At 39.8% G+C, this 27,413-nt stretch overlaps 1 protein-coding gene across 2 annotated transcripts in view; it reads left to right on the forward strand.

Moving 5' to 3' along the window:
• The window catches only part of BMPER (BMP binding endothelial regulator), a 145,873-nt gene that overhangs the window by 47,369 nt on the left and 71,091 nt on the right, over positions 1-27,413 (forward strand). For both annotated transcript variants that reach the window (XM_072327292.1, XM_072327291.1), the window contains exon 7: positions 26,311-26,410. In XM_072327292.1, the coding sequence (XP_072183393.1) occupies positions 26,311-26,410 (100 nt within the window). The remainder of the gene's footprint in view (positions 1-26,310; positions 26,411-27,413) is intronic.

Raw genomic sequence — 27,413 nt, forward strand, 5'->3', positions numbered from 1 at the left:
TTTCCTGGTTTAATTTGGTTCATTTCAGTGGTGTTAATTCAAGGGTAGAACGAGTCTTGCATTTGTAATTTATTGTTTTGATACTCAGGAGAGAAAATACTGGCAAACTTTACAGAAACATCTTGCATAATGGCTTGGAGGTCAAACAGAAAATCTAGTCTGCATGGATTGTTTGGCTGCATTGCGAAAAAAAAAAGTAATATAATTTTGAGGGGGAGAGAAGTGGGAGAAAGTGTGTGGGTTTGTTTGGGGTTTCTGTTGTTGTTGTTTATCTGTTTGTTGTTGTTTTTAAGCTGAACCATCCCCAGTATCACAGGAAAATCTTGTGTGTGTGTGATTGTGTGCACCTTTCGCTCTCCTTACCCCGCCCCGCCACAGGGGGGCGCTGCCGGAGGGGCGGGTGGGTGCTGAGCGCTGTTTCACAGCGTCACCTAGCGGCAGCAGGAGGCAGGGCTTTAGCAAGGTTACATCAGCAGTGCTTCTTTGTGCTCCGAATTAGTCAGGTTGTGAAAGGACATACGTGTACTGTCAAAGTGCATGTGCAATCCAAGACCATAATGTATATAGAATGTATAAGAAGAAAGCAACAATTAATCAGCCGCTTTGCTGGAACCACTCAAAATTACACTTCTAAATGCAAATGTTAATTGAAGGAGTTTAGTGAAAGTAATATAGATTTCTCCAAAAATAATGCTTTCCATTTAATTCAATGGAAACAACAGCAGATACAAAAAGCTCAATAACACCACTCAATAGAGCAAATTCTCAACTACGATACCTTCAGCCTTGAATTGGTTCAATAGATCCTGACAAACTTGCGAGCAGTGTTCTTTCTGGTCCTGTGTGAATATTCATGGGACCATCCTGGCGCTATATTGCTGCCATAGTTTTCAGCACCTTATAGCTCATATTCAGCTCCACACACAGTCCCCTGGTTGGGAACAACAAATTGTAATGGAATATGGGTGGGAAGGATCAACCTTTACTTCCATACCATCAACATTCGCCTCTGACGTGGGCCAATGTAATAAAATATGAGGCATTACTTTCAGAGCAGCCTGTCTAAAATCTAAAAGGAAGTCCACATGTTGCAAACCTATGGTGTCGGAGAATGGAGGTTTTTATTCTTGACTACAATCAAGGCTGGCATAAGAATATTTTCTTTCCTCTTTCCAGCAGAAAATGTGGCTGCAGAAAGTGAAATGTAATTCTGGGCAATACAGAAGGAGCAGTTACTCAACATGCAGTGATTTCATTGCACAAACATACAGGCACTGTGAAGTACTACAAGAAGCTTCACTGTCCCCAAGTTTTTAAACTGCTAAGTAGAAAAATATCCCATTATGACTAACTGGACAATTAATCTTGATAACAAATGTTTAATAAGAACCATATTCAGAGATTTCATCAACTCCCTTTCTGCATACAGTGGAAATCTCATTTTAAAGTAATTCCTTGGAACATGAAAGTACTTGATTTTTTTTGGTGTGTGTTTGAGCTAGCTTCCTAGCTGATGATGTTACCGTGTATGTATTTGTACGCAGATGTTCGAATAATGCCTTTAAATAGTTATCCTATTCTTTGCTATTACCTCTTCCCATAATCATTTCTCTGGTAATGAAACTCATAGGTCAGCAGGGGAAAATTCTTGGATTTTATTTCTGGTGACATTGCAATTTTTTGAAATAAACTTTTAGATGTATTAATTGATAACAAATTTGAATACTGGAATGGCAAGCACTAACATATGACTTTTGGGCTTCAGCCTAATGAAAAGGAAAGGAGAATACAAAGGAAGGAAATCTGAAAAGTTGCAGTCTGCTGGGGAGTTAAGAAAGGCAGTATTGAATTGGATTCCAGTCAGCTGCAAGTTCAAGTTGTTACTTATTTTGAAAATGAATATAAATGAAATGACCAATTGTTAATTACAATATGCAGAGTTCTGAAATATTTCTGCAAGTACAGCAAACTTCCAAGAAGCTGTATCAGCTAACACGGCTGAACATAGCCTGGAATAGAGTACAGGATGAAGCCTCTTAGCTGCAGTGTAGCTCACTCTTGGATAACCTTCTCTCTGGTTATTTGACTTGCAGGGAGTGCCCATGCAGTGAAGGGAACTTGCCTGCACACAGGGTAATAGCAGAGCTCATCAATTTAGAAGTACAGTGGGTAGCCATGTTCCTATTTGGGTGAGCTGATCACTGTTCAAGTCACCACTGAAGGCAATAGGGAGAGGCACGTGTGCTGTAATGCATATTAAGTATGGTAACACTCTATTACCAGGCTGAGAAAAGAAGAGTAAAGGACCAGACCCTTTTGCAACCACCCTTGTAAACATAAAGTAGGCTCTCAGGTGGTAGGACCATTGGGCCTTCCTTTTTTAGATCTAAGGAGCAGCAAACCCACAGAAAATCAACCTCCTTACTCTTTTAATTTATTATCAGAAGGTTGTACCTTCTCAGTTAAATTCTTAAGAGACTGTGCACAGTATCAAGACAACTTAGAAGGTGAAGGAATCTATGCCTCAGTAATTTCCATTTATGTTCTTGTGTCTAAAGTAAAAGGAATGGTGGTGATGGGTAGGGAGCTGAGTGTGAGCTCCCAGCCAGCATGACCTTGTAGCATTGGAGGCCTACAGCATCCAGCCTGTATGGGTCCAAGCATGGCTTATAGGTCCAGGGAAGGGAGTAGCCCTCTCATAACTTATTAGACCACATGTGTGTAATGAATCTAGTTTTGGCCCCCCAGTATGTGAAAGATACTGTGTTGTGTTTTGGATGTCACATCCCTGGAGACATTCAGTACCAGGTTTCTTGGGTTCCTGGATATTCTGATCTATTGGTTGGAAACCCTGCCTATGGGAGGGGGTTGAAACTAGCTGAAACTACTTCTCTGAGAGAGTGGTCAGGCAGTGGAATGGGCTGTCCAGGGAGGTGGTGAAGTCACCGACCCTGAAGGTGTTCAAGGAACGTTTGGATGTTGTGTTGAATGGTTTAGCGAGAACTATTGGTGATTGGTGGATAGTTGGACTGGATGATCTTGTAGGTCTTTTCCAACCTTGGTGATTCTGTGGTTGTGTGATCTTTGAGGCCCCTTACAACACAAGCCATTCTATGATACTAGCAAACTGGAATGACATCAAGGGAGGTGCCCAGGTGTCCAGGACTGGAACTCCTGCTCTATAAACTGAGGTTGAGGGGGTAGAGAGGGTTCACTCAGGAGAAGAGGTGGCTACAGGAAGGCCTGGCAGCAGTTCCTCAGCTTATGTAGGGAGGCTACTGATAGGGCCAGGCTTTTTGTAGCAGTGCAAGGCAGAACAGTGAGAGATATCACACATAACATGAAATACTGGATATAGGGAGAACCCTTTTTCCCTGAGAGCAATTCTGCATGGGAGCAGGCATTCAGGAAGCTGTTCAGGCTTCATCCTTTGCAGACTTGTTTGGATACAGCCCTGAGCACCTTGGACTGAGCTTTGAGAAAGGGGTCAGACTAGAGACCTCCCATGGTCCCTTCCAATCTGAATTACTCTGTTCTTCTGATTAATTTGACTGTATAATATGATCACTCATATACCTATTCCTTGGTTTATTTAAGCACTCACTTCAGTTGTTTAGTTACAGCTCTATAAACTGCCCAGTTTGGTTCACAGCTTTGGGGTTTTTTTTTCATTTTGTTTTGTTTTCTTTTTTGAGCATGGATGCCTTTGGCAGGACATCTATGTTCAGGCTGTAGGAGCTTGGTTGCTTGGTTGGCTATATGGTAGGCCATCTAGAAGAGTTTCAGTTGCCTATTAAGATAACTTAAGAGGGAAAACAGGATCATCCAAAATGTCTCTATGTAGTTTGTATGAAGTGTGCCTTACAACATGAAAGTCTGTCCCAATTCAAGGACTGCACTTCTATGTATAACTTTTATAAGGTATTTTCCTACTTCTAAGAATTCCATCAGTCTTCTAGGTCTGTTCCAGCAGATTCCTTGGATATTTTCAAGTGCATTACTGTTTACTTGACAAAGAATTCCAGAATGTACTCCAGCTTTTCAAGAGTGACTCTGTGTAACTCTAGCTGCCTGCTTTGTCAATACTTCATTTTTCTATTGATAATGAAAACACATTTTTATTGGCTTTCAGGGTAAAAGGAAGATAATATATTAAAATAGGGCAGTAGGTAAAATACAGATGTATTTAAAGTGAAAATTACAGGAAAATCAGTTAGTTTGACACTAAGCATAACTGTAGGATGTTTCATGGACTTAGGAATGGAGAAGATAGCAGAAGCTATAGGGTCTATCTTCAGGGCATGGAGACAGATTGGCTTAACTTCAGAGAAGTGGGAAGTGCCTGAGATGTTGGGGCAGCCGAAGGAGATAGATTTTTATTTAGGAAAAGCTTAACAATGCATTTGGATGATTTTCTTTGTATCTTTACTACTGCAAGTCTGGTTTTTTTGTTTTTTTGTTTTTTTTTTAAGTGATCTCGCCTTTCTAACCTTTGTTTAATCTTGTTGATAGGGCTGGTTCTGGATAGTCATAACTCTTCCAGTATGCTCCTGCATGGTAGCCAAACATGGCATTGTTTGTCTCTGTAGAAGCTTCTTGGGTCACTTATAGAGATGCTGTTCCAAAAACTGGAGATGAAAAAGTATTTTCCAGTGATCAACAATAACCAAGAAAACTCTCGTATACGTCAAGTTTTGTAAAGCACTAAGTGTGAGGAGGGAATGTGACATACAGTTGTTGAGCTTGTGGTGAATAGCTACAAGTGACAGCTGGACCAAAAAAAAATGACAGTTTCTGTGAAGTTACATCCAGCAAGCAGAGCACTGCTATATGTTGAAGGAAATATTCTAGCAGGTATGCTGATTGCAAGAGGAACAGAATTGGAAGTTGTATTTGAATTTCCTTGTGTTTTAACTGTGGGCAGTAAAACATAATATCTGTAACTGTTGAAAACAAGATATATGTTTTCATGTTACTTTAGCAGTGGCCTTAATGAAGAAGAATTTTAGGAAGTAGGGAAAAATCCTTATGACTTCAACTACACTATATCCCTGGACTGGTAACACCTTTTCTGGAGAAAATGGGCAAATGGCCAACCAAACTTCACTATGAGCTCACCTTCCTCTGGGACTGCCCGTCCTGCTTTCCTGAAAAGCATCTGCACACAGGGCTTATTGGCAGTGTTCTTTCCTTGGTTGTGGCTTGTCCTCTTGGAGAAGAAGAGGAAGCTTGATCTGGCTTCACACCTTATTCTTTCTCCCCACATGAAGGTAGGCAGAGAGCCAGAAGGAGTGCAGTGAAATACATTTCATGCTGAAACACTTAATTTCTATGTATTTTCCCAGGGAACATGGCTTTTCCCTTTTCTTGCACAGTATTTTTGTGATGCTGAACATTGTCCATTAATCTGATATCCTTGAGAACTGTCAAAAATAGAACACTCATGTGAGCTATAGGATTTATTTACCTTACTCTAAAACACGGAGAATTCTCAAAACACAGGAAATGTATTAGAAGAATGAACCATTATACAGAGGAATTCAGTAAAAGAATGGTTACACTTTTTTTCCCCTGCTGCTCCTTCTGCAATACAGACTGTCAGGAGCAGTAGCAGAGATGTATTTAAGCAAACATGGAAAAAGCAGAGCATGAATGTGTTTGTCTTTCTTTGTCTGTGGAAAGCAAATTACTTCTTTGTAATTTGCAGTACTGGATGGGAAACTGAGAGGTGAGATATGGAGTACTGACCTGGAGGGGAGGCAGAATGAGCAAAAGGTGAGCAGTCTGAAAGGCATTTGCTTAGGAAGCTGAACAGAATTTGATAAAAGAAAAATGCGAAGCAGCCAGATAGAGAAATGTCTTCTTATGCTCTCAGACAGGAATTCCCTCTCTTAAAATAGTTCTTTGAAAAGTTGTTGGCTAATAAGAGCAATACAGCGCCGTGTTGATGTCACGAGAGTAGGAGAGAGCCTGAAGAAATCACCATTAGGAATATGTAAGTCAGAATAAAATAAGAATTGATTGTATTTTGGAGTGAAATAAACTACTGTGAGACACAGGCAGCATCAGCAGTGATTTCATGCTGGGTGAAGCCAACAGTGCCTGGGAGGCATGAGATCAGGATATTTCCAGTCCAGAAAGATTCCTGTTGAACTCTGGGTGGCAAGCAGCCTGACGCTGCTCTCACTGTAGAAATGCTGTAACACAGTTTGCATTCTTGGGTGGGATAAACCTGAGACTAAGATTTGCTTTTGGGTTCTGGATTTACTAAATCTGGAATTCCCTGTGCTTTAACGAATGTCCTTCTACTGTAGTAGCATTTTCTTTGGCACGATGAATGGGTCAGTGCAGATAGGGTGTGCATGACACTGTTACTTAGGTCTAAAAGGCTTGTCAGATCCTCTATGGTGCTTTAGAAAGAGCTCCAGGCAGTTAATAAGCGATGGTTTGGCCTACACATGGGAGGGCTACTTGATAACTTATGTAATTACTAGACGGAAAAAAAATTAAGTTTGAAGAACTGTGTGTCATGTTCTTCAGGGAAGAAAGTAGTCTGAGGGAATTGCATCATTATTATCCAACATATACATAGTACAGGCAATGCTAAGATGTCATAGACAATATTCTCCTCTGTGCAATTTCCTCTTCTACTTTTACTGTGACTTACTTACATTAAAACTTACGATTAAAGAAAAAAAAAAAAAAAGAGAGAGAGAGATTTTTGATGTTTCAGTATACTCCAGTTAACTTTTGTATTCAAGTCAATCTAGCCATGGCAACATAGACAGTTGCATAGGCTAAATGACACTGGAAAAAAGCTTAGCCATGCATAAGGCACGTTGTTAGTGAGTGAGCACTTGTATTGTCAGCAAATGAGCTTGTGGGAGAGAGCATTTTTCTCTCCTTCGTGAATGGAGACCTCAGCAATAGGCAGATGTTCTCTTTGCTGACAGCTGTGCTGGTTACGATGTTACCATCTCCAGATGCTTGATTTTCCCATCTTGCATACATTCCTGTCTCCTGAGCTCCACCAGTGGAAGGGATCCAGTAAGCACACACCACACACTAAATGGGCTTCAGGCAAAGGCAGCTGTGTAATCTCAAGCAGCTGAGATAGGTGGCTTGAGATAACCTGTCTGCCTTCGCCTGAAGTTCATACAGCCCTTTTCCTTGGCAAAACTCATAGTATGGGATAGCCTCCAGTTTGCAGTGATTAGCTCTGGAAGACAACTTTCAGCTGGTGGTCTTAGATCACAGATGTTGCCTGTATTCACACCTACCCCTTTCCTTCTTTTGGTCAGGAATGAAGTAAATCTATTTTTTAAACATTAAAATATTTTTAAAATAGTCCTAAGATTTTTGAACGGAATTAGCGAACCTAGTTTGGAAACCTTAAACTGGCACAAAGCTGAGTACAGAAGATCTCATGTCAGTAATCAGACCTTGGGAAGGCAGTTTTTTTTCTTGCTCTCTTTGATGTTATGGAATATCAATGCTGAGAATTTCCTGTCTCTGTGATCCAAACTCTGCATGATCCAAACTTACCTGTACTTGATTTCTGTTGGGAAAATTTTGCTCAAGTAGGCTTGCTCAACTGTTGTTATCCTGAAAAGAGACAGAAGAGAGACTTTTGCTTTCTTTATGTGAATAAAGGGAGAGAGTCTATTGGGGGCATTTCCTCCATAGGGTCTCTCAACTCATCAAAGATGAGTTACCTCTTTTTCCTCCTACTTCCTGACTGTATTATCACTCCTTTCCTCATTGGCTGAAGTACTTGGAGCTTACAGACATCCCCATTCTCCTAATACATGTTCCCCTTAGTATGTAACCCCCTGTGTGCCATACATTGCAAGTATAATTAACTCTAACTTCATGCTGCCCAGGGTAATGATGTTAATATTAATTAGCCTATTAAGCCTGTGCGGTAAGCCCACAGTTCATAAGTTCAAGTTGTCAATTGACCTTTATAACTGAAGTCTTATGTGGTGAGAGTTTACAGACACCAAGTGGAGAGGGATTTGAAAACTTATGTGCAAGTTTGAGAGCAAGGACACCTTGTGTGCAAACCTCTCTGCAATTAGTTTTGTTTATGAGGCCACCTTGTTCATAAGCCTCTTCTATCTCAGTTACCTTGGAGTTAAATGGATAGCTGTTTACTGGTAAAGATCAGCCAGTAGATTGCTAAACTAGTTCTGCTTCATTGCTGTAGGTGTTTGGAGGTGCCCAGAAGACATCTCCTGTGTGCATGCAAGCAGTTTCCTAATTAAACCTACAGATTTCAGCTCCCTCCATGGAGCTCTTTAATGGTCTTGCCTAATTCAGCTCCTGAGGAACAGAGAGCTGAGCAAGAGAAAACAGAGGTGCGGGATGGCATGGAGGTGGGAGGATTTGGCTGAAGGGTTGGCTTGCAGAGCTGCATGTTGCCCTGTTTCCAGCCCTCCTGTTGCTGAGGCTGCATTAAAGATTCCTGAGAGCCCAGGGGAGAACCCAGCAGAGATATTGCTACATGAATTGCTGCTACTGGTGGTCACTCAGTCTCACTGCCAAACAAAGAGTTTCATAGCACTTCTAGTGTCACCAAGGAGGGAAAGGCAACCCATCGTCTGGATGCTAGTATAGTTTTGTGTTCCTGCTTAAATGATCATACCCACAAATAAGCCTTTATAAGGGAAGTGGCTCCTGAGAGCTTTATGATGCATCTGTATTTCTCTGAGCCACACTCTTGAGGCTATCAATAAGAGGCAGCATTTATTCCAGGTTTGCAAGAGTGAGGGCATTTGGCTTTCCAAGAGGGTCTAAGGAACTTAAAGGATTCATTAAAAATTCTCGACTAAGGGAGAAACAGCAAGGATGAATCAGAGAAGAATTTTTGCTCATATTGAAGATTCCTAACAAGGAAGTGTCACAGAGGCTGGTTGTTCAGCAACAGCCAAATTCCCAACAGCGTGTCTCAGTTCAACTCTTTACATTTTTAACTTTCAAGTTCAAATAAACATTTTCTAGGGAAGAGTTTACTGCTGTTTTTCAGCATTTTCACTCCATTTACTTCACTTCCGTTTGTTGAATCACTCCATATAGGATCTATCTTTAACTAGGTTGATTGGAAACACAGAGAAGTAGAAGTTACAGATGTCTTTTAGTATTACTGGTGGGAACAAGAAAAGGGAAGGACTGTGTTTCTTCCTTTGAAATTTCACAAGTGAAACATTTATTTAAGAATATGTTAACTGTTGATTTTATGATGCACTTATTTCTTCTTACTTCTGCTGGAGGAGGCCTTCAGTACTTATTTTCAACTTATACCGTAGGCAAAAAAAAGTTTCTTGGTTTACTGCATTTGAAAGTAATTGCAAATAGCATTTCATTGTATCTCACTTGAATAGCACTCTGAAGCCCTGTTTGCAATTAAAAAAACTGACTCCAGGGAGAAAAAGTGCTTTTTCTCTCTTTCTTGTGATGATTTTGTAAATGGGACAAAATGTATGGAGCAATCTGTAAAGAATTTGCACTACAACAGAAGAATCCCTCAGTGAGTGTCTGACATCTGTACAGTTGTTTGTTTTTTTTGTGTGTGTGTGGTTGTTTTTTTTTTCTTGTTTATTTTTCTCCTTCCATTCTCTTGCACTCTTTTAGGAACAAAGTGAATAATTACTTCTGAAAAAGAATCCATTAATATGACTTGCATCAAATTTAGCTTTGGTATAAGCACCTGCTATTTCACTGTTCAAATTACCTGTATTAGAATGGCATTTCCCTCTGTTGTATGTGAATTTGGCCATAATACCTTAATTGACTGCTCTGGAAAGCTCCTGGACTCTTCTTGAGAAATCCCTGCTTTAGGAAATATCCTGTATGAGGCCCTGCTTACACAGAGTCCATTGTATCTATGTAAGAGTTCTGGTGTTTTTGAAAAATTTGAATTAATTTTGTGAGATTTACAGTAAACCTGGAAGGAGGAAATAAATAGAAAATGCAATTCAGACCTGTCATGATATAATGAGATCTTTACAGAATAGGCTGTTTCCTTTAGTATTTCCTATAGCAGAAAAAGCAAGAAAAAGCCACACAATGCAAAACGCTAAACTTACAGGAAAAAAACAAAAGCATACGAACAGGTCACCAAATGTAGCATTATCATGTTAGGAGTTTGTAAAAAAATTTACACATGAGGAGTCCAGAGTCTGCTTCAGAAACAGTAGTTGCTTCATACTCTATATTGATAACGTGACTGATCTTCCTTCCTTGCTTCCTCTTGGAAAAGGAGGGGAAAGAGAAAGTGGTAATATATCTTCTGCTGCTAATGCTGATATGTGATCCAAAAGGGATTTGAGCCAACTTGGAGAGCTCTTTGAAACAAGCAGTAAAATTAATTAAGAGTGTTTGAGAGGGCCATGGATAGATGGGGTAATACAGAGAAGGTTTAATTTAGCTTTGAAGAAGAGCCTTTCCTAAGCAAGTGTTTCACATTTGGGAGGAGAGCTGGGGGGAAGATGGAATTGGAAAATAATCCCTTTTTCTTTACATTTATTTGGCTTTATACAGATTGTTTAAAACAGAAAAGAGTTGTGGGTGAAAGTCTCACAAACACACACACAAATCATAGTGTTTCCAGAAAGAATGACGAATTTTTTTCTGTATCTTTGTTTAAAAGACAGTCATTTTGCACCTCTTTCAGTGTCGTGGCCCATGGCAGTGGGTTGGAACTAGATCATCTAAGCTATTGTATCTGTTATTCATGAAGGGAGTAGTCAGCGTTCTGAAGGATGATCTCAGATGAATTGCTCTTCATTCTTATTTTGCTTCTTTTATTTCATTTTTGCCCAAGGAAGAAACCTGGTTATGCCTGTGCCAAGCTCTGTGACCTACTCTGCCTCTCTTAGGCTACTTTTCTTTCTTATGTCACCTGGAAAGCACCTGGCACTTGGAAGGTGATAACTGTCCTCAACCACTGAAAATCTCTGCAAAACTTTCTTTCCTTGAAAAGCACAGTAGACTTCTGAATAGATTTGGATTGTTTTTCTAATTATTGTAGGGGAAGACAGTTTGCACTTGCAGATTACAATCTGGACAACCTTACTGGATGATTTAGAGGCCTTGGGAGAAATGGAAGTCCCCAGTCGGAGAATAACCTTTTAATCTAATCTTCTCAAAATATAATCTTTCGCAAATCCTAACCAGGATTTGGCAGAGTTATGCTAACACTTGCAAAAAAATCAAGCTTATCTTCTTCTACAATCTGAATATTCATGAGAGAAAAAGCATTTTCTCCTAATGAAAACATAAAATTATTTTGAAAACAAAGTCCCCGTAGAGTCTTTGAACTACAAAGGAAGCGGAGTTGCCAGTCAGACTCCATAATATTATTTCTAAAATACCAGCTTGCTGTCAGTTAAAATAACTTTTAAAAAAATTAATATTTGATTTATTCTGAAAATTAAGAGTTCAGTAATATCAAGCGCAGTCAATAACAGAAGTGCTTGTCACCAACAGAGAAAAAAAAACCAAAACAAAATAGAAACTCCATAGCAATGGCTGTCCTAATATCAGTTTAACTTGGAGACAGAATTGCAGAGAACTCATGCAGGCTCACTTGGCAACTCTTGCCTTTTTCAGTCTTCTGTTTCTATCATCCCTTGCTATTTTTAGACCCATCTGTAAAAATATGTTTTTGCCAAAGAGCAAGGGCAAGATAACTTGAAGAAAGTATGTGAGCAAATAAAGAAATCAGAGATCTAACAGGACAGTCATATGTGCAGCTTTGTCAGACTGCTTCCCATTCATTCCCCTAGGTTTGTTTCAGTGTTGTCTATTTAAATAATGAATCTGCTCAGGCAAGAACATTGTCTTTTGTCTTTTTAGTCTATGCTCAAGTCCAACATCACGTAGTTCCTATCTATAGAAATACATACATTGTTCTTATAGCAGATTTGCCCTCCCTCACTAAGAGGAAAACTGGAAAATTTTGTTATATCATTTAGCGGCCGTGCTTTGTACTTGCATCTCTAGCAGGTGTATGCAGTTTCAAGTTCTCAGCCCATGGTCTGCCCTTTCTGGGACACGTTACCTCAGGCATGGTACCATGCTGTTGGGCCAGAGATGCCTGCATGCAAGCCACAGATGATGTCTCATCCCTAACCTGCTCAGAATGGGAAAGGAGATTTGTCAGCAGCTTTCTGTGCATCCATACTGGTCTTAGCATCTCTGAAATGTCTGGGGTAGTAAGTGGAGAATATTCTGAAGTATAGATAGCTCACTCCAGAGAACAGCTACTATTCCAGGTAGGACAGCATTTGTTATATGATCTGAGTGTTTTATATACTGTTGAGTAGCCCTCATGTTCTCTACTGGAAAATCCTTTATTATGTTGGGAATGTTTTGAGTAGTAAGCATGGGAATGCTCTGGATATTCAAAAAGTCTCAAGTAGCATGAGTATGTGACTTCTGTGTGTCTTTTCAGTGAGTCTTCTTAACAAGTGTGGTCCATTCTTACAGTTCTAATTTTCTCTAGTTGGTCTTTTGCTCTAATTGGTCAATGATTTACCTTGAACTGCTTATGGCAGCAAACTTCTATTAAGCTGTGCAGAGGTTTCCTGGTCTGGTTGTCCAGAACTGTCCTTGAACAGATTAATTTGACTTGCATTTCTTTGATATGCAATCTGAATCCACAGTGCTCTGCTGTAATATAGAGTAAAGCCTACAAGGTCTCCTCTGGGTGTAATGAGTAAGCCACACAGCTTCATCTACTTCATAAACTAACAATACTGTGCAGATGATTAAAGGCACAACAGTTACCATATAAAACATATGAAAAGGAAGAATAGCATGCTAACTGTGTGATCTAGAAGGCTGGGATTTTTCTTGAGTTTGGTAGAGAATTTTGCTTTGTGTTTTATTTTTTTTTCTCTCTCTTTCTCCAGTAACAGCTACATACAGTTCTTTTGTACGGCATCTCTTGAGCAAATACCAATTCACAGAGGTGTAGTAGTCAGTTGGAAAGTTCCTGGAGGGGAAGTGAAAGCCTTCCTCATCCCATAAGGAATAGGCCATGGAAACCAGCAGCTCTGTGTGTCTAATCAGACCTAACACGTGTAGCACCAGTGACTATGCTAATAAAACTGTCAGGCCTCGGGATTAGTAATTTACACCCATGTTTTTAGATTCTCTGTAAGAAAAAAGAAACTCTTCTTGTGGATGAAAAATGATGTGTGAATCTGCAAGGCTGGGCTGAAAAGAAGCAGATGCTGACATTTCTAGAGTTAATATTTTTGCCTTAAAAACACATCTGTCATCAGCCTCCACTTATAAGAGCAGAGGAGCACTTATCTAAATAAACATGGCAGCTGTTTTATATGATGGGTCTGCTTTTTAAATAGTTAAAATCATTGTATCATTTTGAAAGGTATAGCTTCCATTAGTGTTAACTTAAAATATTAAGTTGGAGTGTGTAGCTGCTCTCTGGTTTAAAATAATTTCCAATGACACTTTCTCACATTATCAAAAAACTTTCCTGAAAGGCCAGAACGAGTGGAATGAAAGTCAGTAACTGAAAGCGTATGAAGCTGTGAATACTGCAAATGCTGAAAATTTGCTGAGGGGAAGGCTGTGGATTCAGGAGCATATTAGAAAAATGAAGAGCGGGGGAAAAAAGGCAAGAATGTTTGGGCAGGTAAACTGTCGAATTCTCTGCTTGTGGAATAGAAATAATTCACAGTTTTTGAACTGTCTTAGTTTGCTATTTAATCCTTTACTGTGGTTCAACAAGTCCTACACATAAAAATGTATGATTCTGTTTCCTATAGAATCTACAGCTACTTTAAATGATTTTAAGACCATTTTATATCATCAGACAAGTACAAAGGAGACTTATCAGTAACAACGACAGACTGGCAATCCAAACCAAATTTTATTTACTTTCTTATTATCTCTGTTACCCGTTGCTAATGGCTTTTGATGAGGAGGCAGTATGTGAAATATGTACTGTAATTCACATGTGCAATTGTATGGGATATTACCCCCATTCTTAGACTTATTAAGACCTTCCTTGTGAGAAGTCCCATGGTTATTGTGCTGTGCTCTAAACGTACTCCACCTGGCCTTTTGAAGTAGTTAAATATGAGATGTTCAGTCTATGAATGTCATGTGAGTTTACCTCAGAGGTAAGTGCCAAGCTGCTTGGCTTGTTATACTTTTGTTGATCCAGAGCAAGAACAGCAGCAGACCTTCAGGCAGGTGCAAGAACTGGCCTGGCCAAACTATAACCAGCTTTGGAGTGCTTGGTGATTAAATGGTTAAATGTTTATTTGTGTGGGTTCTATATCATTACTAAACTGTCCCTGAGGAACATATGTTCTTTATAAATCTGGACATCAGCCTTTTACAAATGCATTGCTGCATCCGTAGCAATTAGCAACAGGATCCACCCATAAATTAACAGTGGATATGTATCTGGATATGAACTTTGTTGGGAAAAAGACTGGAAGACAGAGGAGACCTGAGTTTATGACATAGTCCATACGTACATGTAAAGAAGAAAGAGGACTTCTTAGGATTGCACCCATGCTTTCTCTGCATATGTGAGGATGGTTTATGAGCTAAGAAGGAGGGAAGAACTGTGATTCCCCTACCAGTCTTACTAACTAGGACTAGAAAGTGTCGGAATTTGTTACTGATGGTTCTGTAAATCATTACCCCCTGAATAAGGGAGAAAGTGTTAGAAGATCTGTGACTTGTAAATGATTTCTAATCAAAGTGCTCCCCAAGGCTTTTCCTAGAGACCTGAAAATTCCTCATCAGCCCTTTCTAAGACTTGCGTTTAATATCAAAATGTGTGATTTTCTCTTGACCACAGGCCAGAGTGTACCGTACACTGGTGTAAAGCCAAGCCATGTCTCTAGGGAAGGGCATCTCTTTTAGTAAAGTTTGTTGTACTAAACTTTTTGTTTAGTGCAAAGTAGTGGGTTTGTGTGCAGTGATAATGGAAATGCTTCCATAGATGAGTCCCACTGACCTACGGTGGGCCTAATTCCACACCATCTCAGGCAGACTGCAACTATTCTTGTTATTGTTTCACAGTTTCATAACCCGTTGGTTTCATAAAAGTAGCACAGTTTTCTTAAAATCTTATTTCCAAGAAATCCTCTGACTGCGCTGTGGTTTAACACTTTCTTCTGCTGAAGTCTCTGACACTTCAAGTGTGTTATTAACTATTTGCTAAATGCTTGAGACAAACAGAATCTCCTGTTAATAAAAGACTTTGATGGCTGCATTAAGGAAGCACAATATTTAAGGAGTGTGCATGCATATATGAAGGTCTTGTAAAATGCCAGAAGTGGTGTGTTTACTATTACTATTAGGCCTACTCTGAAAATAATGCCTCCTAATTTATTTTATTATGCTGGCCCATGAGTTCAGAGGCAGGTACTGAGGGTATGGGAGTAGAAGTTGAACCTTCCCAATAATATTCCATTAAATTTTGGTGCCTTGTGATAGATGGCAGCAGAGGAGCAGTCTGACAAAATGATATCTGATATAGAAGTGTATATGAATCAAAAGGGTGTCACTGAATTCCAGCATGCAGAAAAAAATTGTATCCATTGACATTCATGAACACCTGTTGAATGTTTATGGAAACTAAACAGTGGATGTGAGCACAGTGAAGTGGTGAGTGGTGTGTTTCAGTAGTGACAATGATGTGAAAGACAATCCATTTCACACCATGAAATGAAGTGTGTCTTGATCAGTTCATTCTTATGAATCAGTGGATTACAACAAGGGAACTGAGTCCAGAGCTGAATATCAGCTTCAATGCATTGGAAATGATGGCTTCAGCCTTAGAATATTGCAAAGTTTGCTCCAGGTGGGTGCCATGAATGTTCACACAGGATCAGTAAAAAATACTGCATTCAAGTTTGTCAGGATCTATTGAACCAATACAAGGCTGTAGGTAAGTTTCCTGACAAGATGTGTCAAAACAACAGTTCATGGAGTGATGACATGCAAGTCTCCCACTGAAAAAAAAATTCCAGACTCAGTAGTTAATGTGCACTGTCTTTTGGGACAAGACCGGAGTGCTCTTTCTGGATTTCCTGGAGCCCTGATAAACCATCGTCTCTGACTTCTACATCACAACACCAACTAAGCTGAAAGCTCAAACTTCCAGAGTCAGGCCAGAGAAGAAGACAGCGCCATGCCCCACACCAGTTTAAAAACTGTGGAGCACATTGTCAGTCTTGACTGGACTGTCCTACAACAGTCATTGCATAGTTTGAATTTGATGCCTTCCCTCTGTTTGGGTCAATGAAAGATGGACTGTATGGGCAACTTTTTCCTAGTAAGGATGCCATCGTAGCAGCTGTGAAACTGTGTGTCATTCTTGTTTCAGATTTTGACAAGCATAGCATGCAGGCTCTTGTTCATTGCTGGCAAAAATGTATAGTATGGTAATGAGTACGCTGAACAACAGTGTTTTGTAGTTGAGACTTTGCACTATCAAATGGCGCTATTGTGCTTTTTGTATCTGTTGTAGTTTTCGTGGAAATAGATAAGAGGCATTACTTTTGGAGTGACCTACATACAACAGGATCATTTATTTTACCACAGATGTTCTACAGATATCAGTGTGTTTTATCATCAACCCCTCAGGCTTGGCATTCATAAATTGTAGAAACAGCCAGTTCTACAATTCTACAAAGTCAGCCCCTCCAGTATCTCATTGTCCTGGAACAATGAAGCAGATTTGTTCTCTTTGCATGGAACGGTGACTTAGTGTGAATTATTCTGGCAGTTTTCAACTTAGTAACAACACTTCCAAAGTTAGGTGTGCAGGCACCATCTTCTAAATTGCACACTCTTTTCCTCTTCCAAGAACAACCTTATCTGGTTTTATTCACGACCTTATTTAGACATTTACACCTCCAAAAATGAAGCTTCGAATCATGCAATGAAAGGGACTTCAATTGTCTATGAGAAATTATCCACACTGCTAAAAATAAAGCCTTTATTTTTCTGTCAAAATGTCAGATGTCATAACTTGGGCATTTTGCAATTTAATTCACTCTAGTCTTGCAATTTAGTTCTGCAGATAACTGAAGGTAACTTATTTAAAACTAATGCTCTAAGGTAAAGCTGTATGGATACATCTGTAGAGTTTCTTGTAGTGACCAAGTATTTAAAAGAATGATGATGAAGTGAGAGTCAGAGTTGTCACCTTTCTCAGGACCACAATGATACTAATATTCTGTGAGTGCAAGAAGGACGCCTGGGACGCTGCAGGGATTTAATAACTGCATATCTCTGCAAACAGATTGTGCTGAAGGAAAAACTGTTCTCAGAGTCACGGCCAGTGCTGTGCTGAAATGTGGGAACTGGAATTGGAGGTGAAGGCAGCAGCCAAAGTATGGGTGTTATAGAGGCACCTTTTTCTTTAGGACATAGCAAGGAAAGCTTGTATGGCAATATCACAAAACTTACTCTGCATACAAACATGGACAAATGAAAACTTTTGTGCAAATTCATCTTAGGGAAAGCAAGTGCTATTTATTTAAATGCATTGTTTCAATGGATATCATTTTGCAAGTATCAGGATTGGACTCTGAGACATCCTGCAAGTACTGTGATGGTGTATATACACAACTATATACCCAGTGAACTGTGCTTCATGTGTTCTTAGTGCCAGTGAAAGCAAAGCAGCCTCCAGCTGATTAAGGGGAAAAGTCATGGCTGCTAGAAGCCAGGACCTGATTTAGAAAGCTACTGCTCTGCTTCAAATAACTGAAGATAGAAATGTCCCTTGAATTTAACTTTAACTATCTTGTTATCTGGCATGGGAAGATACTTGTTAGTGGTTTTTAATAGTTTTTCTGTCCACAGACAGTTTCCAGAATAACATGTTTTACTGCCTTTTTTTTCATAGAAACAGTAATTTTCAGAAGAGAAATAAATAATCATATGGCTCACAGCAAAGGTTCTGTATTCACTGGAGACCTCTGATGTAACAGCTGAATTAATCATGAATAGCTGAACTCTCTCCTGCAGTGGCACGCCAGAATTGTTTCCTTGCCAATGCCTTTGCTTCCCTTCTACTGTCCCCACAAAGCAGCTGCTCTCTGCCCCTTCCTGCAGTGTGGGGCTGCCCCTGGACCAGCCCCACCAAAGTGGTTGTCTTGCCTTGTCTTTCAGCATCATCCTGTTCAACTTCAGGTCTTGTGCTCTAAGCATCGTCCTCTGAAACAGTCTGACAACCAGTGGGAAGACTCCCACTGTTTTTTATTATCTTTGATACAGTCCTTTCCTACGTACCACCCTGAAATCTACCTCTTTCACTGTATGTGCTCATCTAACTTCCTGCACTATAAAAAGGCATGCTGCTCTAGGGTGTGCTGCATGAAGTGACATCCCTAGCTCCATCTTCTCTAGCAGCATTTGGAAAGATGACAGTACTATTTGAGTGTGTCCTGAGCAGCAGCTAGAGGGAATCTAGGGAGCAAAGCACCTCCTGCGGAAAGAAGTATGGTTCACAGAAAACACCAAGACATGTTGGGAGGGTGTGTGAAGTGGTATCCATAGTTGTGGCATGTATTTTAAGTCATTCTCTCAATGAAGAGAGAGTTTCAATTTCATAGGTCTGAAGACTTTTGATACTACCATTCAGCATGAGATATATGAGATGCAATGACAGTGAGATATGCAGAAGAGAATTTGATTAGTACGTGAAATGACAGGATGTAATGGAGGTGGTATGAAAAGATTTGGACTAGATAAAAGCTCAATTTCAGATGCTGGCCAAATTTCTCCTTGCTGGAAACAAAGACTGACCTGGTATGTAGCATTAGCATTATGGGAAGAGTTGAGAAATGGATGATAGCTTTTTAAGATACTCTCTCGCTGGGAAAAAAGTTCTGAGAAGTAAGTTTTAAATGTTGTTGGAAATACTGTTCAGGATAAATAAACAGCCCACAAGAGTACCTGAGGTGTGCTGTGAATCCTGATGTCTCTGAGCTGCAGAGAGATAAGTTAGTTGATTGTTTTAGCTCACTATCAACTAGCAGAAGAAGGAATAGACATTTATATTACAGAGTTGAAAGCTCTGGCTTCTGCATGTAACTTCAGAGACATTAAAGAGTACCTAATGAAATACAGGATTGTTTGTGGGACACATTATTTCAGCTTGCAGGAGAGATTTGTGGACAGAAACAGATCTACCCCTGGAAAAAGACTCTCCTCTTGCTGAGGAGAATGATCAATAAAAAACAGATTCCAAAACAGAACAAGTATATAGTCTCCAGCTGGAAGAATGCATCACTCAATTGCAGGCCAGTCTGGAACACAGGTATCATGAATCTGTGCAGGTACTGTAGAAAAAAGAGGAAGGTCAGGGAAAAAAAGCAACACCTCATAGGAATGGTGCTATAGGTATCAGATACAGACTTGCCTCACTTCTCATTGCCTCTGCTAACCTGAAAGTAGAGATGTTGCCCCTGGAGCTGAAGTAACTAAGATCTGACTCCACAGATGGGATGCCTCTATAGCCCTTGCTCCTCTGCCCCGTTGGCAATAATCTGAGCTCTCCTCTAGCCCCTCCGTGACTTGAGCAGCAAGCAAAAGGCATTGGGTCTGGGAGACACTGCAGCTGCTGCCTAACTCTGATTCTGCTTTCTTATGTCCCTTATGGAAAGCAACTAGGTTTCTGTACTCTCTGCAGCCATCTGTTTTTAACAAAACATATAGAAACTTGATGTCCTTGAGATTTTAATATCTCAGAGATTTTTGTTATTTTATCTTTGTACCATTTTCAGTGCAGTCCCTTGGTCATTTGTGGTTGGAGCTGACTGGGGATTCACAGGCTACAGGTGTGCTTGGTTTGTGCCTGCAGAAAACTTCTTTCTTTAGGAAATCAGCCTGAAAGGAGAACATTCTATGATTAAACCTTTCTTGGCTTCCAAGTGAAGGGGGGCTATTTACAACATTACTTTAAACGGAGCCAAAAGCCCTCAAATGGTAAACCCTGGGTGGGAGAGGGCTGCTGGCTGTTCAGCTGCTAGACTCTACAGCTATGCTGTTGGGTCAGCGAGTGATTTGATTTCAGCTGGCCTGTGAAGCCAGATGCAATATAGTCCGAGCAACACTTCTGCACAGTGTTATTAGACCAGAGAAATATGACCATGTGCTGGTTGTGCTGAGCCCCCAGCTGAGAGCAGGGCTCTGCCTGACCCTCCCTGAGGAACCCTTCAGTGGTTCCAGGAACTGTGAAATTGTAGGAGCACTGTCTCTGGCTGTGTATACTACAAGACAGCTACTGTGCAAAGCTTGATTTCATTCTCCAGAATGTTCCTTTTTACCCAAGGCAGTAGATACCTTGGTCCTCCACCTCCTCATGGAGGAGAGTCAAATTGTGTTTTGGAACCCGAATGCCTGATTTCAAAGTGGAGAACCATACCACAGAATTGCATACTTCACCTTGCAAGAGGATGCTCTGATATTCCAAATATGCATTTGCAAACAAACACAGCATATAACTTCTCTCTAAAAAAGAGCTATATATTTTTTTCCATATAAGCAACCCCAGAAAATGTGGCTGTCAAGTAGATGGCAAGACTGGGTTGACTTGGCACTTACTTGAGTCACTTTATACACATGCCATTTAGTTGATTGAAAGCACGACTATTTCAGAGACTTCATCCTGCCCTGAACTATTAAATACTGAATAATTTAGATAATTCATCAGCAGCTGTATACAACCACATACTGATTAATTCCCAGAAGAGGAAGGCCTTTGAGTTGCTGGTTTTAGGTCAAGATGTTGCAGCTATGTGACACTTCGCATCCTCACTTGCAATTCTCTAAATGCTTGGGTTTGTGAATTTGTATTAGTTAAAGACCACTAACTGAACTGCTGCTTGTTGATTATACAGGAGTTGCTTCTAATTACTTGTATCATAAGGCTGCCCATAAAGGGAGAGGTGGTACAGATTGATGGAATTCTCTAGGCTTCTCTTGACTAAGACAAGGAATGGTTTTGCATCAGATTCAAAGAAAACAGAGAAATAGTAGGTTAAGAATTGTACATTTGCTCTGTTGAGAAGTTGCTCCAGCAGTTTATTCACAGGAATCTTTCAGTTTGCCATTTCTAATCTTGATGGATTTTAGCTGATGTTTAAGAAATGTAAGACAATATTTTATATCCATACTCATTTGCATGATCTGCCAATAAAACGAAGAAGAGCTCTTCAGAGCACTTGCTGCACATGCCAGTTCTTAGGACACCACTTTAAGCTGTCACTGGAACATTCTTCTAAAGTCTATCTATAGCAGCAATACCACGGAAAACAGGGTTTTAACATCTGGATCCAGAGTATAAAAATGAAGTGCACGCAAGGCACTTTAAATACCTTTTGTGCTGAACTAAAGTTCAAGATCTCCTTATTCTGAATTTTATCCAACATTTTCTAAAGAGACATTTTTAAAATCCTTGTCTAGACAACATATCAAGCTGCAGGGATGTGGGAAGCTCTGGCTTGTCTGTCTGCCTGTTTGTTGTGCTGATTGATATGTCGTTTGCTTTTGTGCTGAGAGCTGTTTTGCTGCTTTGTTCACTTCCCTCTCCAGTGTCCTTTCCAGACAGTTGTCACTGTGCACAGCGTGGCTTCTGCAGGGACCCTCAAATACTGTGTAAGGATGAAGGTACTCCTGGAGGCTGTCTGCCACACCACACTCTTCTTATAAGAAGAGGACTGTCATTTGATTTGGGAGATAACACCTATTTTATTTCCAAATAAAAACTACACCCCAGTTATGATATCCTCTCACTTCTGTGCATGAAGGCTACCTCCAAGACAAATCAAGGACTGTAGACCTTGCTGTAAACCCAAGGCATGAGGTTATCAAGTGTGTGATTCAAGGGGCCTTTTGAAGATGTTTGTGTAATACATGTTGCTGACTATTTTTATGTATTTAGTGCACTTTTGGAAGGTAGAAGGAGGTCTTTACTGTCACATAATAATTAATACATCAGATGTAGCTCCTAGTGACCAAGAATTGTATACAAGACAGTGTAATATCCAATTCATATAGGAGGTGTCATGCACCTTAACTATGGCATAATGAAATAGGAATACTGGTATGCCTTTAACTTTTCTTTTTCCCTTCCCTAGAGTGGTAATACTCCTCATTATCCAAATCTCAAATGATACACCCATTCCTTTATCAGCAGATTTCTATTAATTGCTTTAATGGCATAATTGTCATGAAAATGATAATCTTTATTATTGTGGCTATTTATGGTGGCTATAGTCACAAACAAGATGCCAGAATAGTTGAAAGCAAACAGTTATCCAGCTATTTGCCCAATAGCATGGGCAGACTGATGCAGTGGTTGGAGGTCCTGCTGAACTTTCAAACATATTTTTCGTGCTGGTGGTCATCATTCAAAGCTGCAGACAATCTTGAATATCTGTCTTAGTTCTTATGGCAACCTTTATTAAGACTTTGCTCTAATATCTGAAATGTGTCCCGGAGTTGAGAGAAATCTAATCTTGCTATTTCTCTATAAATTCCTTATTTTATTTGATAAGGACAGACTCATTTGGCATGTGAATCCATTCACTCTTCTAAAAGGGGAGTGAAGAATAGCTTAAAATCCAGCTTGGACTGGATCTAGTCCCAGCACACAGACATGGTCTTCTGCAAAACTGATGGGAATTTTACTTCTGTTGGAGAATTTGCAGTCTTTCAAGCACAAGGTCAACACAGGGCAAAACTAGGGAGGAATCATTTTTAGATGGTTTACAGCTTCACTATTACACATAAATAAAGCCTGAAAGTGAAATGGAAAATTATATGCTCACGAATAGCATTGCTCCTGATAATACTAAGCTTAACATTTAATATTATTATTTTATAATTCGTAATTTTATAGTTTATATTAATTAATGCCTATTATCACTAACAAACAAACTGATAGTTCTCACAACCTCTGTAATGAGAAAGCCTATGTCTTTCTGGTATTCTTATGATATATGAAAATATTCAAAATTATCAATGTCAAAATTGCTTTCAGAATCTGATTATGACAAGGGCAGCTCTGCTAACAGAACAGAATAACCAAGTTCAGAAGGGATTCACAAAGGTAGTTGAGGCCAACTCCTGGCTCCATGCAGGACTACTTGAAAATTAACCTGGATGTCTGAGGGCATTGTTCAATGTGGTGGTCACTTTTCATTGTACAAGAAGACAAAGGCTGTTGGAGATTAATGGCAACAGCTTTTCAGCCTTCAAGAGTTTTTGGGCAGACAGTTTTTTTCTGCAGGCATTTCCCTCCATCAGTCCTAGCACACAGGCTACTTACACACTGTACACTAGGTGTGTGTGTGTGTGTAGCCTGTCCCAAAACTACACCCTCTCTGTCATTACTGAGCCAATTCCAGGGGTCCTCTGGCTTTGTTTTGTGGGTATGAAGTAGCAACAGGGATTATAGAGTTATTGTTTCCTTCCACCTTGGAAGGTGAACCTCTGCACTCTAAACTTCAGATTTCTTATGAAATCCATTACCTCCAGAGGACTGTGGACTGCAGCAGCATCCTGATTAAGGCTTCATGTAACTATCTCTCAAGAATTTATTTGCCTAGCTCTTGAATAGTATTTCTCACAGGAAGCAGATGTCACTTGTACTTTATTGGTCTGCACTGGCTTCCAATTCAGGTTTGGTATTACTGGAAAGCATTGCTTCAGACCTGGAATATTCTGGCTGCCTGGGAGATGCTACACTTAACAGGGAAATGTGAGCTAAAAGCTGTGGATGTAGCTGGGAGGTGAAGGAGGCAAGCTGTTAACTGTGCAATTCTTATTCTGGTTTATGTTTTCCGGATCCAATCTTTTTGCTCTAAGGATTTATATTTTCCCTTGCATTTTAAATGAACTTTTGCTGTACTGTGTTTTCTGTACCATTCTATTTCATGCCATATAAAGAACTGGCGATGTTAAGTAATCCTGCTTTGTGAACTAGCACTCTGATTTTTTTGCTTTGTGAGTATTGAATGTTGATTACTAAAGCTAAATACTTTTAAGAAAAAATTAAGAAAAAAAAAGCTGATGGAAATATTGTGTAAATGTTGACATTTCTTTATAGTGTTCAAAGAGCTCTTAGGGCAAGTATTACTTATTTGGCTCTTTTTGAATGTATACTCTGTGATGATTTTTGTACTTAGAAGAGCATATGTGGGGCAGCAATGAGCTAGAAAGTTGTTTTACTGTTAAAATTCTAGCAGTATTACGGTTGGAATTGAGCGCAGCAGTGGAGAAAGAAGAGAGATGAAACTGGACTTAGAACAAAAGTTCTGTGCAGAGCAGGCACTGGTTCAGTTACTGCTGCTGACATAAAAAGGAGCTGTAAACAAAAGACAGAAATGAAGAAATAGTTCCTATTTTTTTACTCGCTAGTTATCCAGGGCATTTCATATATATATATTTTGAAAAAGCCTATGCAACAGACTAGAAGGCAATGCCGCAGTATTTTGTAAGGCTGAGCTTTGATTCCAACTGTCAGAGAAGCAAGACTTTAGAACATTTCTGCAGAGGCATGGGATATATGACTGTCAAATACAGAAGCAAAGTTGCAAGATAAGATCTGCAATCACCATGTTCTGGTGCACTGCTTTGTCTTCCGTGGTTGTATTCCTGATCCTGGCACCAGGCTGACTGAGGCCTCTTTGCTCTCCTTTGCAATTCATTAAGTTATCACCAGAGTCTGAACTTTGTCTTCTCTTAGCCTTTTTCCCTGAGCAGGATTACAAGAGAGACCTTCCTTGATATTTATTCTCTCATCCTGCACCTGTGTCTCTTCTCACAGAACTACTCCCAGAGCATCATAACTTCAGTGAAGAATTCATTTCATTTTGTCAAGTTTCTGGTCTGACCCTTAATTTAGGGCAGTCATTTCAGTCTACAATAACCTCTGTGTTTCTGCATGCGGCAGTGAATGAATTATGAGCAGTCCTTAGCCATGTGAATTCAGGATGCTTTGGTAGCCCCGTGGGACAGGTAGACTCCAGTGCCTGAAAACTTATTATAGAATGGGGGTACAGTCAGCATGTTGTTTTCTATGTAATAGTGCATATGTGGATTCCCCCCTATGTAAAAGCTTTTACGTGATTCACTGAGGCCATTAGGAGTGGAATGGCATATCATTTCAGGCACAGAGCTCTTCAAAATGAACAGGTTTTTCCATCTTTCCCTAGGGAGCCTCAAGACGCATCCAGTGTGTGCGTGGGAGGAGACTGTTCATAAGCTTTCCATCTCAGCATCCAGGAACACAAAGGTTATTGTTAGGATAAGTGCAGCTCTGAGTGATAAATGAGGCAGGGCAGCTAGATGAAAAAGACTGTCTTCTCTTACTGAGGCATATGTGAGCTGAATTTTGAAGTGTAATAACCTGGACATTTCTTATGAGCATCTGAATCACATTTTGAAAGAGAGTTCTGAGTTAAATGTGGTATTTTCCAAGCATGGTGAAGTATTTACGGAACGCAGCAGAATAACAACAAAGATTTCTTCTGACTAACTGCAGTTAATCTTATAGAGATATACTGTGTCTTTGTTGTTCTTTTTGTCTCTCTTTTCCCTGATATTTGTTGGCTCATGAAGATATATCTAGTGCAGGTTGTCTATCTATCTATTTATTTATTTATTTTGCCACATTAATTCTGAAAATCTCATATACTCTCTTGATTTTGAGTCGTCTGAAGAAAATGGGTTTGCATAGTTGGATTGAGTGGCTAACAAAAACATGCTTTCTTAAATTATTTTGACTTATTTGGCTTCTGAGATCAGGGACATAGTAGAAGAACACCTGCTCTCATCCTGCTTCATTACTTAATCCCCATTCCAGACAAGCCTATAAGGGTGTGGCACAGGAGGGGAGAAATAAAAATTGCTCAGTAACTTTGTTGTGCATCTGGAAAGGTTCGTGATTTATTCAATTTTGTTGTTTTTGTTGTTTTTTGTTTTGTTTTGTTTTTTCACATCCAAACTGAGAAATAGATATAACAGATAAAAAGACAATATTTTTTCAACTGTTACATTCATTTCTTGAGAGAAGGAAAAGATACAAATATTCCAAGGTCACTGCAGGTGATGCAGGACGTGGTAAAGGACAATTGTACACATTCCACATGTGTGTGATGCAAGAAGAAATTCCTCTTGGCAAAAACTGCTTTGGCCAAGGCTCTTCAGGCCTTGTTAACAGTCTGTGTGAGTGTGTCTACTTGACATGTCTACTTGACATTTTGCTTTTTCCTAAATGAGCCTATTTTCCTTCAGGGTGGCAGGACCCAGTGCATCCAAGAAGTCTGCCCCATTCTGTCGTGTCCCCAGCACCTCAGTCACGTTCCTGCAGGACAGTGTTGCCCCAAATGCTTAGGTGAGTGTTTACATTCCCGGCAATGTTGGTAAATCTTAAATACTGAAAAACTTAAATTCTGAAAGGTGGAAAGAGAGCTGCTCTAATATACAGGCTTCAATATGTACTCCAGGTCTGTGTGTGGAGTTGTGATGGATGGCACTCGGAAAGCAGCTGCAGAAGAGCATTTGAGTATATGCCAATTGGCTTGCTTGGAGAGACAGATATAGAGAGGTTTCCCACCTTCATTACACATGTTTTGTGAAGGAGGTTGAGGCGAAAGGAAATGTTTCATTGGAATGTACCACAAAAGGAAAGGCCTCTCCCTCTCAGATTTTTGGTTAAGTGTGCATTTGCATTCTTGGCTTTGCGGAAATGCAGGTCAAAGAAGACTTCTGGGCTGAAATTGCATTCTTAGAAGTTGTTGTAAGAGAGGCCAGAACCCAGGAATCTGCCTTATTGTTGCCTTCTTAAGGTGGAATCACAGTTTCAGCCAGAACTATTTTCAATTACATATTTCCAACACAAAGGAGTAAGTCAGAGGCCTCTGAGAAGGTTTAGTTCTTCTAAACCACACCAAGAAGCGCAGTGATTTTTGAAAGCCCTTATTTTGCTTGTGCCATTTAATCTGATTAGCAGGTTAACATTCTTCAGTATGAGACCCTCTATTTCATAAACAAGGTTCACCATAAGCTAGGATCTTACCATGCAAATTAGGTTTAATTGGGTCTGTGAGGTTATGAGTAAGTTTTTTTTGCAAGTTTTCAAGACTGGCAATCTCCAGTTCTTCAACAGGAACTTCTTGACATTTTGTCCAGATACTTACTGCTGTCTCTGGTCTGTTTCTAGGGTTGCAATAAGAGTACAGAGAGCACCGGCCTTGAAGGCAGTGAGCTATAGAAAGTTCCAGTTTCTCAGAATAATGAACATTTTTGACTACTTGAAATAAGCCTGAATTCACTTATCTATTTACAAGTTGAGAAATGCTATAAATAAATACCTGCCCAGAACATTTAACCACAAC

Source organism: Excalfactoria chinensis, chromosome 2 (assembly GCF_039878825.1).
Source record: "Excalfactoria chinensis isolate bCotChi1 chromosome 2, bCotChi1.hap2, whole genome shotgun sequence".
NCBI classification, from domain to species: Eukaryota; Metazoa; Chordata; class Aves; order Galliformes; family Phasianidae; genus Excalfactoria; species Excalfactoria chinensis.